Raw genomic sequence first — 20,252 nt, forward strand, 5'->3', positions numbered from 1 at the left:
ACTGCTGCCTCACAGACCCGAGTTTAATTCCCGGCTTGGGTCACTGTCTGTGTGGAGTCTGCACGTTCTCCCCATGTCTGTGTGGGTTTCCTCTGGGTGCTCCGGTTTGCTCCCACAGTCCAAAAGATGTGCTGGTTAGGTGCATTGGCCATGCTAAATTCTCCCTCAGTGTACCCGAACAGGTGCTGGAGTGTGGCAACTAGGGGACTTTCACAGGAACTTCATGCAGTGTTAATGTAAGTCTACTTGTGACACTAATAAATAAACTTTAACTTTAGCTCTCCAGTGAGATATTATTTGAAGCCGTGACTTTTCTGCAAAATATTCTGGAGTAATACAGCCATAATGCATGCAAAGCACATGTTATGTCATTAGGCAATTTTGAGCTCTGATGCACCCACCCACTATCAGCACAAGCACATTCCTTTCCTCGTGTATGCGGGTATTCCTTGCTTTCCAGTCTTGTTAGAAAGCGGACCCTGTCCAATGAATAATTTTGTTTTCCTTTTTCTCTTTTTTTTTGTCTTGTTGTCTGGAAGGTGTGGGTTTTGGCTGGAGTGTGGTTGCATGAAATAGATACCTGACAATCTGTTAATGTGGCCACTGTTGCGGAGTGAGCCTTGACTGTATTGACAGGTTCAGTAACTTGGATAGTACATCAAAGTCAGATCCAATCCTCTCTTCATAGACGTTCAGGTGTGACTTCTGATTTGAGTTATCGAGTAGGGTTGGCACGGTAGTGCAATGGTTAGCACTGCTGTCTCTCAGCGCCAGGGACCCGGCTTCAATTCCAGCTTCAGGTGGAGTTTGCACATTCTCCCCTTGTCTGCGTGGGTTTCCTCACACAATCCAAAGATGTGAAGGTTAGGCCATGCTAAATTGCCCCTGAGTGTCAGGGGTTAGCAAGGTAAATGTGTGGGGTTATGAGGATGGGGCCTGGGTGGGATTGTTGTCGGTGCAGGCTCGATGGGCCAAGTGCCCTCCTTCTGCACTGTAGGATTCTATGATTATCACATGGCAATTAAGAGCGGAAAGTTGGCTGATTATTTTCCTCCTCCTCTCCCTGCTGCAAGTTACTAAAACATTTTAAAAAGTATCTCTATTCCATCCTTACCTTGATCTGCAAAATTATTTCCCAGCACAGTTTTAAAATAGCTTTACTAAACTTTACTCTAGGCAATGTTTTCAACTGTCCTTGAATATTTGGCTGAGCTTATATGACGTGAGCAATGTTAATATTTCTGACGATGGAATCACTACATTGTAGCTCTACCACCAGAAATCGACTTATTAAAAATTTATAATGAAAGAGAATCAATTTCCTGGCAACTGGTATTCCTCCAGGGCTGACGGTTACATAGAGGGCAGGCTAAACAGATTATATCACTGGCTGTTCAATGAAACGGCTGATCCAATGGGAAATATAACCAGGCAGGCCAGTGAGTACAAGGGTGACATACACAGAAGCTACAAGGCAAACACATATATATATACACACACACACACACACACACACACACACACACACACACGACTGTTGGTGGGGCAGAGGGAATAGATCCTGCCAAAGCCAGGAATTTGGGACTTTTTAAGCGCAAGACTACATTTATGTTGAGAGTGCCTTTTAATGAATAAACTTGGCGTGGGGTTTGAAGTTGTGCTAAGGTAACAAGAAATACCTTTTTTGGTAGCTTAGCGTGTTACTTTTTTTTATTCATGGGACATGGGTGTCGCTGGCTGGCCAGCATTTATTGTCCATCCTGAGTTGCCCTTGAGAAGGTGGTGGTGAGCTGCCTTCTTGAAACACTGCAGTCCATGTACTGTGGGTTGTCCCAAATGCCTACTAAGTAATTATTAGTCGATGTTGATAGTTTTATTGTTACAATAAAATCCTTGAAATGTGAAATCTTATCCTGCAGCTCTTTACGTAGATCACTGGGAAATTTGTACCTCTCTTCAAAAAAAAGTATTGGTCTCTACAGGGGATTATAACACATGCGTGCACACACCTTTCTCGGCTATTCTGGCTGTAATTAATAGGGTTCTGCAGGGATCAGTGTTGTGCCTCAGCTATTTCCAATTTATATCAATGACTTAGATGGACAGTACGGTGGCACAGTGGTTAGCACTGCTGCCTCACAACGTCAGGTACCCGGGTTCAATTCTAGTCTTGGGTGACTGTCTGTGTGGAGTCTGCTTGTTCTCCCAGTGTCTGCGTGGGTTTCCTCTGGGTGCTCCGGTTCCCTCCCACTGTCACAAAGATATACGGGTTAGGTGGATTGGCCATACTAAATTCTCCCTCAGTGTACCCGATCAGACACTGGAGTGTGGCAACAAGGGGATCTCCCCAGTAACTTTATTGCAGTGTTAATGCAAGCCTGCTTGTGACACTAATAAAAAAAATAAATAAAATTACCCCTTAGTACCCAAGACGTGTAGGTTAGATGTATTAGTTCAGACCAGTGTTTTCCCGTACTTTCAAACTCCCAATCAAATTCTGATTTCGCTTTGTATTTGCTGATAGTAAACAGGCTCTGATTGGATGCCCAGTGCACCGGCTGATCCCAACCCACCCCCTGCCATTGGTTGGCGCCCTGTGCCTAGGCATGGTGTATTGCATTGCAAATCCTCCTCTGCTGTTAACAGAGATATTACAACAATACTCCAGACCTTTGGGTACATGTGATCAATGTAATAGGAGATAATATGCATAATTTATGTGTGTGTCTGTCTATGCATAAATATTATATATAATGTCTTCCTTAACCTTAGCCAGTACACAGGGCCAGGTAAATACTTCCATGCTGATGTCTTAAGTGTACTTACCGACAAAACACATTTATTTGTTCAATGTTGAATATTTCTTTACAATGATGGTGTTTGTTCGAAGTTAAATTCAATGGAACTATGGAAGAAATTATCGCTCTTTGAGGCATTGCTGTGCAAATAGTCAACACTTCAGCTCCACGTTACGAAGCGGTATAGCTGTCAGACTCCACACCATTTAAAATATCCCCAGGGTTTTCTATAGAATTTGGTGGAAGGGAGTAAAGTGGTGGCTGCCCATTCAAATTAAGAGATTACTTAATCTCCTCATTTATTTAGCACTTTGCCTTTAACTTTATTCCAATGCAATGTAATTAACAGAAGATTGCTGCGTTACTTTCCTCTACTAAACACGAGTCTCAACGGGAACCTTGGACTGGGATTTACGATAGTGTTGGGCATGCTGCCCGCTATTCAGGATAAAGTAGCATGGGTTTTCCCATTTTCGGAGTCACACAAAGCATTATAGAAGTAGTTGAAGTTTGGAAATAATGGGTGGAAAGATCCCATCTTTTGGCAGAGTGACACAGTGGGGGGAGGTGGGGGGGGGGATGGCATTAAACGATGGCGTTCGGATCATTCGGCACATAGCTGAAAAGAAATTCAGGGCGGGTCTCACAATGTCGCGCTGTGCTCTGATTGAGACTGTCCTGCCAGCAATTGAGGTTTTCAAAGATTATTTTAAAGAGAGCCCTGATACAGAAAAGATTTTTTAAAAATAAGTCCCCTCCTCCCCACAGAACGCTTCCACATACAACATTACCCCCCCCCCCCCCCCCCCCCCCCCACACACACACACACACATACACACACACACACACACAGCCCCTGGCACTGTTAGCCGCCAGTACCAGGTAGCAGTGCCTGGGTATGACACACTTTCTCTGCACCCCCACCTCCCCTCCCTTGAGTAATGCACTCACCTGAACCCTTCTGGCAGGTTCTGCTCACCAGTTGCACACCTTGCCATGATCGATGTTAGTTGGCCCTCGCTGGTCTGAATGGATTATGTGACAGTGATGTGGGATAATCGGGTGTAGAGGCCTGATAATCAGATGTTAATGTATTTTAATGGGGAACCCACTGTGAAACGTCAGCATTTCCATTACCTCATTGACAGGCGGGGATAATCGCTGTGGGAAATCCTGGCAGCAGAAATTGCACTTTGGGCCTCCTGTGGGATCTTCTGCTCCTGCCACTGATCCCACCCTCCGAACGTGGGAGTGAAAAATCTCTCCCCCCACCCCACCTTTTCAGTCAGACTATGAAAATTGCCCTCGTAACTTTACACTGACCCAGTCTCACCAAAGGGTTCTTTAAGTTCCAAATTCAGGGAGATTGGAGAAGGACACGAGGGCATACGGGAAAGATAGTTTCCAGTTCATGAGACACAGAAATAAACTGTTGTGTGCCCCTGGTGTGGATGTGATTTATTATTGTCACATGTATTAGTATACAGTGAAAAGTATTGTTTCTTGCATGCTGTACGGAGAGCCATGCTGTTCATAGAGAAGGAAAGGAGAGAGTGCATCACATAGTGTTACAGTCATAGCTAGGGTGTAGAGAAAGATCAACTTAATGCAAGGTAGGTCTATTCAAAAGTCTGACGGCAGCGGGGAAGAAGCTGTTCTTGAGTCGGTTGGTACGTGACCTCAGACTTTTGTATCTTTTCCCCAACAGAAGAAGGTGGAAGGGAGAATATGCAGTGCAAGTTAGCGTTGGAATACCAGAGTTGTAGGGTCCACCTACAGCCTGAGCAATGCCACCAGACCCAAGTCAAAATCTATGGCTGTCTGGATGTTTGTAACACCTACCTTCTAGTTTGATCCTAGTTTTAAAGGAAGTAGCTAAGAACATTGTAGATGCTCTAACTATCATCTTCCAGGTCTCTTGATACAGGAACCATTCCTTTAGATTGGAAAACTGCACACAACACTCCCATTATTTCAGTAGGATTGGAGGACAAACCCAGTCCAGAGTCTAAACATTTCTTGTCTCGAAATTACTAGAGTTTATAGTTAAAGATAGATAGCCTGAACACCATGAAAATGTTGAACTGATCAAACGGGGGCAGCAAGCATTTACAAAGGGTGAATCACATCAAGTGAATCAAGTGAACTCTTGGAAGAGGTGACGAAAGTAATGTGTTCAGGTACTGTGTATGGCTGTTATCTATATGGACTTCCAGAAGGCATTTGATAAAGCCTCTAATTGAGAGGCTGTTTAATTTGACACTCCTGGAATTGAAGACAAATTATTGAACAGGTTTGGAAATTGGCTGAAAGCAGCCAATGTGCAAGTAAAATTGGGGATATTGAGCAGGTATTTTAATTTAATTGGTAGGATGCGACTTGTAGTGTGCCACAGGGGTCTGTGTGGGAATTCAACTGATCACCTTATTTATTACAGCTTGGATGATGAAATAGAACTCTACATAGCCAAGCTTGTCAGTGATACAATGATTGGTGGTATTGTTAGCAGTGTAGATGGAAGCATAACATTACACAGGTCAAAGAGGTACAAATAGATTCAACGAATGAGCAAAACTCTTGCAAATTGATTTCAATGCAGTCAAGTGTAAGGTCATTCACTTAACCTAAACGGATAGATCAGAATATGTTCTAAATGGTGAACATCAAACTATATAGGGTGGCACGGTGGCACAGTGGTTAGCACCGCTGCTTCACAGCACCAGGGATCTGCGTTCGATTCCCAGCTTGGGCCACTGTCTGCGCGGAGTCTGCACATTCTCCCCGTGTCTGCGTGGGTTTCCTCTGGGTGCTCCAGTTTCCTCCCACAGTCCGAAAGACATGCTGGTTCGGTGCATTGCCCATATTAAATTCTCCCTCTGGTGCCTGTTCAGGTACACTGAGTGTGGCGACTAGGGGATTTTCACAGTAACTTTATTGCAGTGCTAATGTAAGCCTACTTGTGACACTAATAAATGAACTATATAATTTTGAATATTGAGAATGAATTACTTCAACATTAATGAGCGGTCTGGGTATTAGGATGCTATATAAATGCACATTTGTTCTACTGGAAGGCTAGTTGTTTGAAACACTTCGTATTTCAGGCACTTATTATTTGTGGCTTGCTGTTTTATAGTTTGCTTAACCAATTGACATCATGGTTCCAATATCCTCATTCGGTTTTCTTTATAAATACAGTTGAGTAATCTGGAAACGATAGCTAAGAAGATTGCATGTGGGAATAATTCTAACAGCTTGCATTTGATTCATTCAACTTTTTTATTAACCTATTACCTGGAGAGTTAACTAGAATCGAATTGGTATGATGTACATGAGTGACTGCAAAGCTACACAGGCTTCACTATATCAAAATGATATCACTCATTGTTGTCTGAGCGAATAAGATCGTTAAATGTTGAAGAAAAACTTAATTAAACATGGCACGAGGGGAGTGAACACAGGATCATTGGAGGTGGTTAAGGATCCAGATATATAGGTCATTAAAATACCACAGACAGGGACAAAATATAACCAAAAAGGCGAGTCGAATGTTGGTCATTATATCTAGTGGGATAGAACACAATGGGGCCAAAGATAGGCTCCAGCTATAACAAAGCCCTGGAGTGTGTTAAGTTCTGGGCAACACATCTTGTAAAGGATATATTGGTCTTGGAGGGGCTACAGAGTAGATTTACCAAAATGTTAGCTAGATTTCAAGGGTTAAATTACAAAGTGAGATTACACAAACTAGTATCGTAGTCCCTGCCGCTTGGAAGGTAAGGAGAGATCTCATTAAAGTTTTCAAGATGTGAAGAGGAAAATATAGGGTAGAATGAGAGAAGCTATTTTTGCTGGTTGGGGAGTCTGGAACTACGAAGATAGCCTAATATAGAATCCCTACAGTACAGAAGGAGGCCATTCAGCCCATCGGGTCAGTACCGTCCAACCAACCTAACCTGCACATCTTTGGAGTGTGGGAGGAAACCCACGCAGACATGGGGAGGAAGTGCAGACAGTGACCCAAGGCCAAAACTGAACCTGGGTCCTTGGCGCTGTGAGGCAGTAGTGCTAACCACTGTGCTGCCAAGCTAATTGAGAGCCAAGTCTTTCAGAAATGAAGTTAGGAAACACTCTCTACTCTCTCAGCACGTCAGGAGTTCGGAATGGCAATTGATGCAAGATTGATCATGAATTTCAAACCTGAGATAGATTTTGGTTCGGGAATTAAGGGATGTTGGATAAAGGCGGGCATGTGGACTTAGGCTGCAGATCATCCATGATCTCACTGAACTGTGGCTGAATACTTTACTCCTGTTCCTGTGTTCTTACCCCCAGTATCAATTTCCTCCCTGTCTATCTAATGTAAATGACTTTGTCTATCTGAAAGTTCTACACAAGGTTTATCCCCTATTTCCCCTGCACCACCCTCGCAATCCTATAAATAATTCCATTATTCACAAAAGTTGCGTTCTTCTTTTGATGCCAGCCATATTCCAATCACCTACTTACATTCTCTACTTTCTTGCCAAACCCCCCTCGTTTACCAAACACTGCAAATAACTCATGGAGCATTACTTTGTATCCCTAAGTTCTGAGATGATCTTTGTGTGCATGTGACTTTGTAGACCTTTGTAGACCCCTGAATTATTTCTTTCAATGTTGTTTACACCCCATAGTCTCGTGTTTAATTATGTCTCCTTTAAATATTTAACGATCGTATTAGCTCAGACCACAATGAGCGATATCATTTTGATATTGTGAAGACTCTGTAGTTTATACGCACTTCTAGTTAACACCCTGTGGATAATATTGTTTTAAATAAAAATGTTGAATGAACCAAATGCAAAATGTCAGAATTATTTCCTCATGCAACTGCTGTACTTTCTAAAGCCATTTTTGCCCCAGATTACCCAATCTACTGTATAAAGGAATGAGGATATTGGTACCATGACATCCAGCGTACTATAAATCCACAGCAAGTTGCAAATAATAAATGCTTGAAATATGAAATGTTTCAGGCAGTCAGCCTTCTAGTAAGAACAAATTAGCATTTATATAGCACCCTAATGTGTCTCCTAGACCTCACATTGAATGGATTACTTCAAGACTGCTGGCACGTGGATAAATAGTGGCAGCCATTACTCATGCAGCAAGGTCTCCCAAATACCAAGATGTCCAGTTAATGAGGTGCTGTCTGAGAGAGAAATGATGGGCAGGTTGTAACTATTTATCAGATAATGCCGTGAAGCTTTTAAAACTCAGCAGAACAGATCTTTGTCTAACATTTCTTCAGAAGCATTTGTTTGGTTCTGCTTTCCAAAGTCTGCCTCCAACCAAAACCTTCTGATTTTGAAAAAAAACAATGCTGCCAATTGGCCCGAGCCTGTTAGTTCCAATTAGAAGCAAATGAGAATTTAACCACCAGGAGATCTTTACTAATATTTTACTCCGACTTGTTGGGAAATGAATGTGGTGCTGTAGAGAGAAGATGGCATACTAAACTTGGGTAAATTGTACAGGATTTCTCTTGACAATCCAGCGAGAGACTTGAAGAACTGTGAAGGTTTATAAATAACATGGGGGAATATTGAGAGAGTCACAGAGGTTTACAGCATGGAAACAGGCCCTTCGGCCTAACTTGTCCATGCCGCCCTTTTTTTTAAAAAAACCCCTAAACTAATCCCAAATGCCCGTATTTGGCCCATATCCCTCTGTACCCATCGTACCCATGTAACTGTCTAAATGCTTTTTAAAAGATAAAATTGTACCCGCCTTTACTACTACCTCTGGCAGCTTGTTCCAGACACTCGCCACCTTCTGTGTGAAAAAATTGCCCCTCTGGACACTTTTGTATCTCTCCCCTCTCACCTTAAACCTATGCCCTCTAGTTTTAGACTCCCCTACCTTTGGGAAAAGATATTGACTATCTAGCTGATCTGTGCCCCTTATTATTTTATAGACCACTATAAGATCACCTCTCTGCCTCCTACGCTCCAGAGAAAAAAAAGTCCCAGTCTATCCAGCCTCTCATTTATAACTCAATCCATCAACTCCCGGTTGCATCCTAGTAAATCTTTTCTGCACTCTTTCTAGTTTAATAATATCCTTTCTATAATACATTGAACAGAATCTTGTGCCCTCTCCCTATGGTAGTGAGGCAGCTTTCAATTGGCTGGAAGGGTGCTGGATGGGGAGCCCACTGCCTTCCGACTTCTGCCTCAATTAGTCTGTGGTGGGAGGGTCGATGGATGGTCTTTAAACCCCCTGCTAATTGACGGTCTCATACTGCCTCCCTTGGTATTAAACTAGCAGTGGGCAGAAGGGCTCACCATGTAGGGAACACAATAAGCAAACCCTGTGGGCTCCTAGAGTAGGATCCCTTCTTCAAAGGCACTCAGTGCTGGCCTGAGGGACCCAGCATTGTGGGGGGGTGCCACTGAGACCCAATGCCTGCTCTTGCTGCTGACATCTATTCGCCCAGCAACCCTTCGATCTCCTTTCTGCCATCACTCACCTGTGCCTGGATCCCTCCTTGATCTGAGCCCTCGTGGGTGCAGTGACAACTGCAGCCAGTGCCTATGGAAGAGCTGGTGGCCTCTGGCCAGAAGCACTTGGCAGGTGGGACTTTGCCCTGCAGTGTCCTTGATCCAGTGAGACGACCCCCCCCACCCCGCCCCACCTCACCTGGCCTGTTAAATGCCTGAGTGGAGCAAGATGTGGAGGCCTTCTTAAAAATAGACAATGTGGGTCTTTCACCAACTCTCCAGTCTGTGACCAGGGAGGACCCTGTCGCCTCCGCAAGATTCCTCCCGTTGTCTTAACTCAAAGATTATGCATTGACTTAAGAGACGGCAAATTCATAAAATAGCTTTGGATGAAAGAACTCTTTTAGCATTTTGGATTTCACCTTTCAAGAAAGTCTACCATTTAAGGTATTTAAGATCTTGGCTTCAAGCAGCCTTCTTAATAACTTACTCCCACTCCTGTTTGTCCTGTGTGTAAAAATTAATATAACATTATGCTTATCTTAGATTTTCTCTTGTGGCAGTTGTAAATGTGTTTTATGATTTGCCACAGCTCACATTGGGTATTTTCCTGTTAGTGTTAATTCAGCTTTGCTCCATCCACGGCCCTATCAGTCCAGTGTGAAGTACACAACCAGTTGTCTGTTTGGGTCTTGTACTGCTGTGGGGTCAGCACCAGTGTCTCACTTCAACCCGGTTTTGGCTAAACATCTTTCTGGATATCAGCTTCTAGGAGGCTTTTTTTTACTGTAGTGTTTCCCATGATATTCTGGCACTTCCTTACTTCCTTTTGCTACTATTTTGTTGCTTGTCTTGATAATCTGGGGTAGATGATCTATCCAATTTACCATTGTTTTGCTAAATATCTGCCCCTCACAAGTCAGGAACAGTAAATTCCTTCACTAATTTACTTATGACCATTTCAGTTAACCAGTCCGCTGTGGCCTAAAAGCATGATTACCTCTGAGAGCTAAGTACTGACTAGACAAACATGCCATTACTCGCTCGTTTGGTTGTGTGCTTGTTTACTTTGCTACTTTCTTGTGACTTCCACGCTGCTGTAAGTGTACAAGCTGTCACAGGACTTTTCTGTCTACTCATGCAGTGCTATGTGTAAGCCTTCTGTCACAAAGTCAGCTTAAGACCACATTCACGTTTGTAGTGCATGCACACACTGATAATCTCTTGCTACATACAGCAAATTAATTGGAGCCTCTATACATAGTAACTATAGATATATATTTGTTATGGTGCATGTCTGAAAATCCATTGCATCTCTGAATTTGAATCTAGGCTCATTCAACATAGCTCATTAATGCATCCATTTTTAAGCTATGATTCATTGTAAATTACTAACATCTTTATATTATTTAAAGCCTCTAGTTGCCAGCTGGAATAATAGCAGCAGAAACTAAGTATTAGTCCTGAAAAAGGTCTAAAGAACATGGAATTATATCCAGCTGCATAGATGTAAAGCTACATGGCGATGATACTATCTTCATGTTCAGAGGCACAATCCCAACTAATGTTTGACTCAAAGATCACTTAATGCTGTACCCAATTGCATTCCATGCAATGTGAGATGCAATTCTGTAACAGGAGTCCTCCAAAGGGAGCCCCTGATTTTATGCGGAAATTGGGTATTCTCAGAGGAGGTGGGACAAATCCCCTTTGTAAAGCAAAGTTCTATTTCAATTGAGCCGCTTCACTTGTAGGCTAAAAGCTAGAATAACTGTGTTCCAATACAATTAGCTAGCTGCATGTTGCTGAAGAGCGCGGACATGAACGATATGTTTTGTCTGTATAGCTAGGAAAACATGGAAAAACAAAATTCAGAATAATGAACAGGGATTCTTAAGGATTGACCAGTGTTATTGAATTCTTGTCAGCCAATGGCTGAGTTGATAGCTGTTCCCGCTTGAGGTTCTGGGTTCAAGCTCCATTCAGGGACTTGAGCACAAAAACCAATGTGGGCAATTCCGCTGCAGTGCTGAGGGAGTACTGCACTATCAGAGATGCTGTTTTTGGATGAGATGTTAGAGGTCCCGCCTGCCTGTTTAAAAAAAAAAAAAATCCCATAGCACCACTTATGAAGCTGAGCAAGGGGGTTATCCCCAGTGCCCTGGTCAATATTTATCCTGCAATTAACATCAGAGGAGACAGACTATCTGGTCATTACCACATTGCTGTTTTGAGGGAATTTACTGTGCATAAATTGGCTACTGTGTTTCCTGTTTTACAAAAGTGAAAAAACCTCAAAAGTACTTGATTGTCTGTAAAGCACTTTGAGGCGTCTGTTTGTTGTGAAAAGTGCTATATAAATGCAAGTCTGATTTTCTCTTTGAAGGAGTAATAAAGAGTAGACAAAGGTAATGCCGTGGATATAACATGTGGAGTTGGGGATTGGCTATCCGACAGGAAGCAGAGAGTCGGAATAAATGGGTGCTTTTCTGGTTGGCGGATGGTAACTAGTGGCGTGCCGCAGGGATCGGTACTGGGGCCTCAACTATTTACCATTTATATAGACGATCTGGAGGAGGGGACTGAGTGTAGGGTAACAAAGTTTGCAGACGACACAAAGATAAGTGAAAAAGTGAATCGTGTGGAGGGCGTAGAAGGTCTGCAGAGAGATTTTGACAGGCTGAGTGAGTGGGCGAGGATCTGGCAGTTGGAGTATAACGTTGACAAATGCGAGGTTATTCACTTTGGAAGAAATAATAGCAAATTGGATTATTATCTAAATGGAAAGAAATTACAACATGCTACTGTGCAGAGGGACCTGGGGGTCCTTGTGCATGAGACGCAAAAACCCAGTCTGCAGGTGCAACCGGTGATCAAGAAGGCAAATGGGATGTTGGCCTATATTGCAAGGGGGATAGAATATAAAAGCAGAGATGTCTTGCTGCATCTGTACAGGGCATTGGTGAGGCCACAGCTGGAATACTGTGTGCAGTATTGGTCCCCTTATTTGCGGAAGGATATATTGGCCTTGGAGGGAGTGCAGAGAAGGTTCACCAGGTTGATACCAGAGATGAGGGGTGTTGATTATGAGGAGAGACTGAGCAGATTGGGTTTGTACTTGTTGGAATTTAGAAGGCTGAGGGGGGATCTTATAGAGACCTATAAGATAATGAAGGGGCTGGATAGGGTAGAGATGGAGAGATTCTTTCCACTTAGAAAGGAAACTAGAACTAGAGGGCACAGCCTCAAAATAAAGGGGGGTCGGTTTAGGACAGAGTTGAGGAGGAACTTCTTCTCTCAGAGGGTGGTGAATCTCTGGAATTCTCTGCCCACTGAAGTGGTGGAGGCTACCTCGTTGAATATGTTTAAATCACGGATAGATGGATTCCTGATCGGTAAGGGAATTAGGGGTTATAGGGATCAGGCGGGTAAGTGGAACTGATCCACTTCAGATCAGCCATGATCTTATTGAATGGCGGGGCAGGCTCGAGGGGCTAGATGGCCTACTCCTGCTCCTATTTCTTATGTTCTTATGTAAAAGACCTTTGATAAGTTACCACATAATAAATTGATGACAATGATCGAAGCGTATGGAATCAGGGTGGGAAATTGGATAGGAAATGAGCTATAAAGCAGAAAATGGAAAGTAGATAGTCATCTTGATGACAGTCACCAAGATTTGATGGTTGGTCTACAAGGATCATTGCTGGGACCACTATTTTCCATTTACATAAATTGGAATTACAAATTCTGCTAATTTGGGAATTCTCTCCTGCAGGGGGTTGTGGATGTTCTGTTGTTGAACATGTTTAATTAAAGCTGAGACAGAGGTTTTTGGCATCTTGCAGAATCGAAGGATATGGGAAGCAGGTGGGAGAGTGGAGTTGAAGTTGAAGGTTGGCCATGATTGTATTGAATGGCGGAGCAGGTTCAATGGCCGAATGGTCTCCTCCTTATGTTCTTATGCAGAGTTCTATGAAATCTGCACCACTACAGATAACGGATGCGAGCATATATTGGCCACATTATGAGCATCATTGAGTTGCAGCTTCCTCTAGTTAATCATTGCTAAGACTGAAATGAAGTGAATTGAGCAAGTTTAGCAGCATCTGTGGAGAGAGAAGCAGAGTTAACATCTTGAGTTGAATACGATAGTTCAGAACAGACAGGAATGGAAACACATCTGTTCTACATTTGACATCAGGTCCCATTCATCTTTCAACCTTGTTGTTCTGGTCTACATTAGTTACAAGCCCCCACCCCCCCCCCCCCCCATGCTTAATTTTAATTTCTTTCATGGCCTTGCCCCCTCTTTATCTTCATGGTCTCCTCTAACCTTTACACACTGTCTTCTTTCTTCTGAATTGATGCTTTTATAAAAGTAAAGTTACCATAGTCCAAGATGGCCATAGGCTGCTCTTCCCTTTGAGGGGGAGAGCTGACTGGTGGTGATTTAACCTGAAGATCACCACACCTCAGGGGAGGGGCAAGGTTGAGAAGGTGTGAGCCTTCATGAATAACTTTTGCCAGTACAGGAATTGAACCCATGCTGTTGGTGTCGCTCTGTAGCACCCACCAGCTATCCAGCCAACTGAGCCATTATTACTATGCATTCCCTACCACTGGCAATTGAACTTTAAGTCAGCTAGGCACCAGTGTTTGTGATTCCCTTTGGCTCTCCACCATACTCTACTGCTTAAAACCCATCAATAGGATCAGGCGTTAGTCACTGAGCTGCTTCTTTCTAATTATAATTCTTTGAAGGTCCCATGAGTTTTTTATTGGTTAATGCAGCTGTAAGCTCCTGTAAATGTGTCTTGCAATGTGCCAGTGCCATAGGGTATGGAACTTTGAAATGTATATTTCTGATGCGGCTATCTTTCATTATGGTAATTTTATTTAAATTCAGTGCCATTTATTGGCTTTCTAGAACGATGGCAGAATGTAAGCATGGCCACCTGCATAGGGAAGAAAATTGGAATTGTTGGAATTCTGTTTTTTACTCTAGTCAAGAAAGTCACCAAATCCCTTTTTTTTTTCTTAATCAATTACTTGTAAACCTACAAATAGCAGCAACGTGGCACAGTGGTTAACACTGCTTCCTCACAGCGCCAGAGACCTGGGCTCGATTCTCGCCTTGGGTCACAGTCTGTGCGGAGTCTGCACGTTCTCCCTGTGTCTGCGTGGGTTTCCTCCGGGTTCTCCAGTTTCCTCCCACAGTCCAAAAGACGTACTGGTTAGGTGCAATGGCCATGCTAAATTCTGCCTCAATGCACCCGAACAGGTGCCAGAGTGTGGCGACTAGGGGATTTTCACAGTAATTTCATTGCAGTGTTAATGTAAGCCTACTTGTGGCACTAATAAATAGATACTTTGAGTAGGCCTTGATATAACAAAGTTTTAAAAAATTAAAATATTGCCTTCCATGACCTCAAAGTGCTTTCCAGCCAATGAGATATTTTTGAAGTGTAGGCATAGTTGTAATATGGTGTAGTTACCATGGCAGCCAACTTGCACAGTAAGAGTTTTAACAACACCAAGTTAAAGTCCAACAGGTTTATTTGGTAGCAAATACCATTAGCTTTCGGAGCGCTGCTCCTTCGTCAGATGGAGTGGAAATGTGCTCTTAAACAGGGCACAGAGACACAAAAATCAAGTTACAGAATACTGATTAGAATGCGAATCCCTACCACCAACCAGATCTGGTCTTTAAGAATTGCAGTTTTGTAGTAGCTTTCTGGGAAAATGGTCCTAAAGATATCCCATCAAGACCCTGAACCCAAGATGAAAGAAAGAACGAAGGAAAATCCACCTGCAGCTTGTTAAAGTTGCCCAAAATAAAGATGTTCTCAATTCCAGAGAAGTGCTGGACCCTTTTGAAGTCAATAAAGCCACTTAAAAATACAGAATGCATCCGCTCCAACCCCTGTAACAAGTCATGGGAGTGACTAAGAGGACAAAATTATTATTATTTCAGATTTGGTAATACTGATGTTTTTGCTATCAGCTGGAAAAAAAATGCTACAATAGGTTTTCCCCCTGCATTCCTCTTTTTTGCTGAATACAATCTTTCCCCCAACACAGGGTCTCTTTTGCCACTCTTTCCAGAACAGGCCGTCCTTCCTCCCTATCGCACCATTAACCACGTCTATCTCTTTCTCTGCCCTGTTCAATAGTGTCTCTCCCTTCCTCTCCAGTCCACAGAGCACAATATAACAAAGCAAGGGCACCATATTCCAGCTTGCAAAATAAAATCTCCCAGTTTGACAGGGGAATAAAAGTATAAGGCTGTAAAACTAAACAAAAAAAAAGTAACACGTCTACTATATATATTCCAGACAAGAGGAAGAATTCTTTCAACATAAACTGCACTCCCTCAATTTACTGCCCTTGAAAATTCCCTGTCAAAACTGACATGAAGAAATCCTTCGAGCAAGAAGCTATTACTTTGTAAATTATTTGTACGCAGTACTGTTGAGAATAACTCCACTTAAAGATGCAAAGCAGGAGTCTCCCCCTCCTTTCCACTGCCACACACTGATATTTTGCTAAACTCCTTTTCTGTCTTCCTTGCTCCTGGCCCAAAAAATAATCCACAGTCCCTTGTGGCTGTTTTTCTTTTGTCAAGTGTAGTTTTGACTGGGGCGGCACAGTGGCACAGCGGTTAGCAATTGCTGTCTCACAGCGCCAGCAACCTGAGTTCGATTCCCGGCTTGGGTCACTGTCTATGCGGAGTCTGCTTGTTCTCCCCCGTGTCTGTGTGGGTTTCCTCCGGGTGCTTCGGTTTCCTCCCAAGTATCCGAAAGACGTGCTGGTTATGTTTGATTTGATTTATTATTGTCACATGTCTTTAGTATATAGTGAAAAATATTATTTCTTGCGTGCTATACAGACAAAGCATACCATTTGTAATGAGGGAAAGGAGAGAGTGCAGAATGCAGTGTTACAGTCATAGCTAGGGTGTAGAGAAAGATCAACTTAGTGCAAGGTAGGTCCATTCAAAAGTCTGATGGCAGCAGGGAAGAAGCTGTTCCTGAGTTGGTTGGTAAGTAATCTCAGACTTTTGTATCTTTTTCCTGATGGAAGAAGGTGGAAGAGAGAATGTCCAGGGTGCGTGGGGTCTTTGATTATGCTGGCTGCTTTTCTGAGGCAGCAGGAAGTGTAGACACTGCCAATGGGTGGGAGGCTGGTTTGCGTGATGGACTGGACTTCATTCATGACTTTTTGTAGTTTCTTGTGGTCTTGGGCAGAGCAGGAGCCATACCAAACTGTGATACAACCAGAAAGAATGCTTTCTATGGTGCACCTGTAAAAGTTGGTGAGTCGTAGCGGACGTGCCAAATTTCCTTAGTCTCCTTAGAAAGTAGAGGCGTTGGTGGGCTTTCTTAACTATAGTGTCAGCATGGGGGGACCAGGACAGGTTGTTGGTGATCTGGACACCTAAAAAATTGAAGCTCTCGACCATTTCCACTTCATCCCCATTGTAAAGAGGGGTATGCCTTCCACTACATTTCCTGAAGTCAATGACCAACTCCTTCATTTTGTTGACATTGAGTGAGAGATTGTCGTCATCACACCAGTTCACCAGATTCGTTGTCTTGTTCCTGTACTCCATCTCATTTTTTGAGACGACCCGCTACGGTGGTATCATCAGCAAACTTGAAAATAGAGTTGGAGGGAAATTTGGCCCCACAGTTATAGGTATATAAGGAGTATAGTAGGGAGCTGAGAACACAGCCTTGTGGGGCGCTGGTGTTGAGGAGGATTGTGGAGGAGGTGTTGTTGCCTATCCTTACCGATTGTGATCTGTGGGTTAGGAAGTTCAAGATCCAGTCACAGAGGGAGGAGCCAAGGCCCAGGCCACAAGTTTGGAGACGAGTTTCATAGGAATAATGGTGTTAAAGGCTGAGCTGCAGTCAATCAACAGGAGTCTGACATAGGTGTCCTTGTTATCTCGCTGTTCCAGGGTTGAGTGCAGGGCTAGGGAGATGGCGGCTCCTGTGGACCTGTTGTGGTGATAGGTGAACTGGAGTGGATCCAGGTAATTTGGGAGGCTGGAATTGATTCGTGCCACGACTAACCTTTCGAAGCACTTCATAATGATGTGACGATAATAAATAAGCTTTATTTTTTTTTTAAGGCCACGGAGGTGAACCTGAACAACATGCTTTGTCCTGCGATATCAGACCCTTTCTACAGTTCCTGGTATCGGATCTGGGCATCGGGGCATCAAACATTGATGACGGTGACGCATGGAAAGCTGGTGACACTCCTCTTCTACGCAGCAGCTCCTACCCGCAAGTACCTGGTGGACATGGTGAAGCTGCCCCTGAAGAAAGTCATTTGAAGTTGCTGTGGATCTTTTCTGGCTAAGCAAATCATTGAGTTTTTTCCCCCAGCTAATGGCAGCAGATTTAGAAAGGTATAAATTTAATTTAAAAAGAAAACAATTTATTGTTTTGGCTGCAGTCAGTGATGAAATGGTGGCCTTAAGGGATCTTTATCTGGACCTGTTTTGTACTTTTCTTCAACACATTGTAAAACTGGGTATAGTTGTCTCCTGAAATTTACGATTTCTGATTTAAACGAACAGTCTGAAAAAAGGATAGTTATCACAATACAAAATGAATCAGTCATAGGTACAGAAAATAGTTGGGCCAGGTTTGTCACAACCATGTCTGGTCTCCATCCAATATATCCAATTTGCATGGGAATGTTATTATCCAATATATTCCCACCCAAATAACTTTAGCGTTATGCCTGAAATAAAATGATCAATTGGATGAATTATCTGTCTCCATCAGAGTAGAAATATTAAGTTATTGGGTTCAAGGAAACAAATGGAAATTGGCTCTATTTTAGAGACTTTTTCTCATCCAGTTAAATTGAGGAAGCTGGTTTATTTAAGTATTATGTATAAATGTTGCAAGATTAGCTGGGATTAACTGTGCAAAGATGTTGCACTTGGAACCAACCCGCATTAACTCTTCTTGCCTCACCTTTGATGTTTGCTGTTTTTAGGGGTGTGGTGTTTCGGCCATATCCCAGGCTGGAGATTGGACAAGTATCTTGATTCCAGGCTGCAACGGAGCTCTGGACTTTACTACTGCTTGGGATGACTCTTCCTCGCCGTAGATAATAGTCTGGTTCCACTTGGCATTTCCTTCAGATGGCACGGTTATAACCGATAACTCAGTCTCAGAGCTTGCTGGATACATCGTGCCCATTTAAAACAACTATTTGTTGTCCGTCATCACTCAGTTTTTAATTCCCTTAAGCTACATTTACACAGTTCCAAAGATTTTGAGAACCAACAGAGACATGGACTCCTCTCACTCCATTACTTCTATTTCTCAGATTGTTAGTTTTAAAAGTATGCTGCAAGCTGAGTTTGGATATATTCCAGTGGGAGTACACTGGTGTGTTTGCAATGATAATTTATATATTTGTACGTGTTGTGGAGTTTTTTCAAAGATCAAAACTTGTGATTAAGTTTCTACAATTAATTCCCTATTGTGAAATGTGAATAGTCTCGTAAACTTGGGTTAAAGAAACAATGCTAATGGCTATTTGTACTTTAATGTTTATGTCATCAAAAATTTCAAGTACTTTATAATGTGGCGTGTATCTAGTTGGCCAGTTGGCTATATAAGTAAAGGTTGGCTTCGTGTGTATAAGGTAACCTTTATTCAAAAAAGTAAAAAAAACATTGAATGACTTCTACACTGTTAAACGTTCTTAAAAAAAATGTTTTCCATATTCAGTCTAAAACAATTGTCGTACACAAAATTTAAGGATATTTAAGATTGTACTGATACACTGTGTAGAGAAATGTTCAGCTTGACTATGGGGTTGTCTTTCTCCCCTGATTTGATACTTTATATTCATTTTGATACATGCAAACAGAAAACTGTATGGATGGGGAGGGGGTGGAGAGTGATAATTGGTGTTAGACTGGCTTAAGTCAATTCTATTCCTTGTCCCATATCTACCAACAATCGTCTATCCTTCATTCCACTTGTTGCAAATTATTTCCACTTTCCATTGCAAGGCTTTATCTTTTTTTTAAAAAAAAGATAATAATTTTGTCCCTCTGGAAGTTGCATATTTGGGTTCAGTATTGGAAAATAGGAGGTAAGAGTTGACCTGTGCTCTCTTAATTTCATCTGTGTATCATGATTCCAAATGAAAGCAATTTAGAATTTCTTGTCATCTGGATAAAACTTAACATTAATGTGTTCAATGAATGGACTCAGTTGATAGTAATTTGTTTGAAAGTATACAAATATTTTTCTATTGTTGCATATTGTTCTTTTGTAACCTTTTTGTCTTTTGGGCATAAAGATTGGATTTAAAATAAAATAAATCTATACAAATTAGTCTTTTTTTTATGTAGTGTATTAATATTCTCTGCCCTTCCCTCTATCCAACTCTGGCCATTCCAGTTCATTAACATTTTTATGGTTAGGATGCAGTGGAAAGCACATTGGGAAGTGGGATCATATCTTTCCTCTTCCTTCCAGATTGGTGGAAGAGAAAACCTATCACCTCACTCAAATTACTGAAAAACATAGGAACATAGAAATGAAGAGCAGAAGTCGGCAAATTCAGCCCTTCAAGCCTGCTCCGCCGTTCTATCAGATCATGGCTGATCTCTCCCTGGTCTCAAATCCACTTCCCCACCTGTTTTCCCCCATCTCCCTTTATCCCTTTCTTGTTTGAACTATATCTATTCTCTTCTTTAAGCCATTCAACGATTCAGACTCCACCGTGCTATTGGGGCAGAGAGTTCCACAAATTCACCACCCTCTGCGAGTTCCTCCTCATCTCCGTTTTAAACCTACAGCCTCTCAGCCTATACCTGTGACCTCTTGTTCTAGATTGCCCCATAAGAGGAAACATTTGATCTACATTTACTTTATCAATCCCTTTTAAAATTTTATCTACCTTGATCAGATCCCCTCTCATC

The 20,252-nt window shown here is 42.4% G+C and overlaps 1 protein-coding gene across 1 annotated transcript in view; it reads left to right on the top strand.

The window, feature by feature from the left end:
- tmem164 (transmembrane protein 164) overlaps positions 1 to 19,636 on the top strand; it is a 150,339-nt gene extending 130,703 nt beyond the window's left edge. Inside the window, exon 6 of the mRNA XM_078211925.1 lies at positions 17,424 to 19,636. Within this exon, the coding sequence (XP_078068051.1) occupies positions 17,424 to 17,630 (207 nt within the window). The 3' untranslated portion in view covers positions 17,631 to 19,636. The remainder of the gene's footprint in view (positions 1 to 17,423) is intronic.
- Positions 19,637 to 20,252: the final 616 nt, after the last annotated feature.

Source organism: Mustelus asterias, chromosome 4 (assembly GCF_964213995.1).
Source record: "Mustelus asterias chromosome 4, sMusAst1.hap1.1, whole genome shotgun sequence".
NCBI classification, from domain to species: domain Eukaryota; kingdom Metazoa; phylum Chordata; class Chondrichthyes; order Carcharhiniformes; family Triakidae; genus Mustelus; species Mustelus asterias.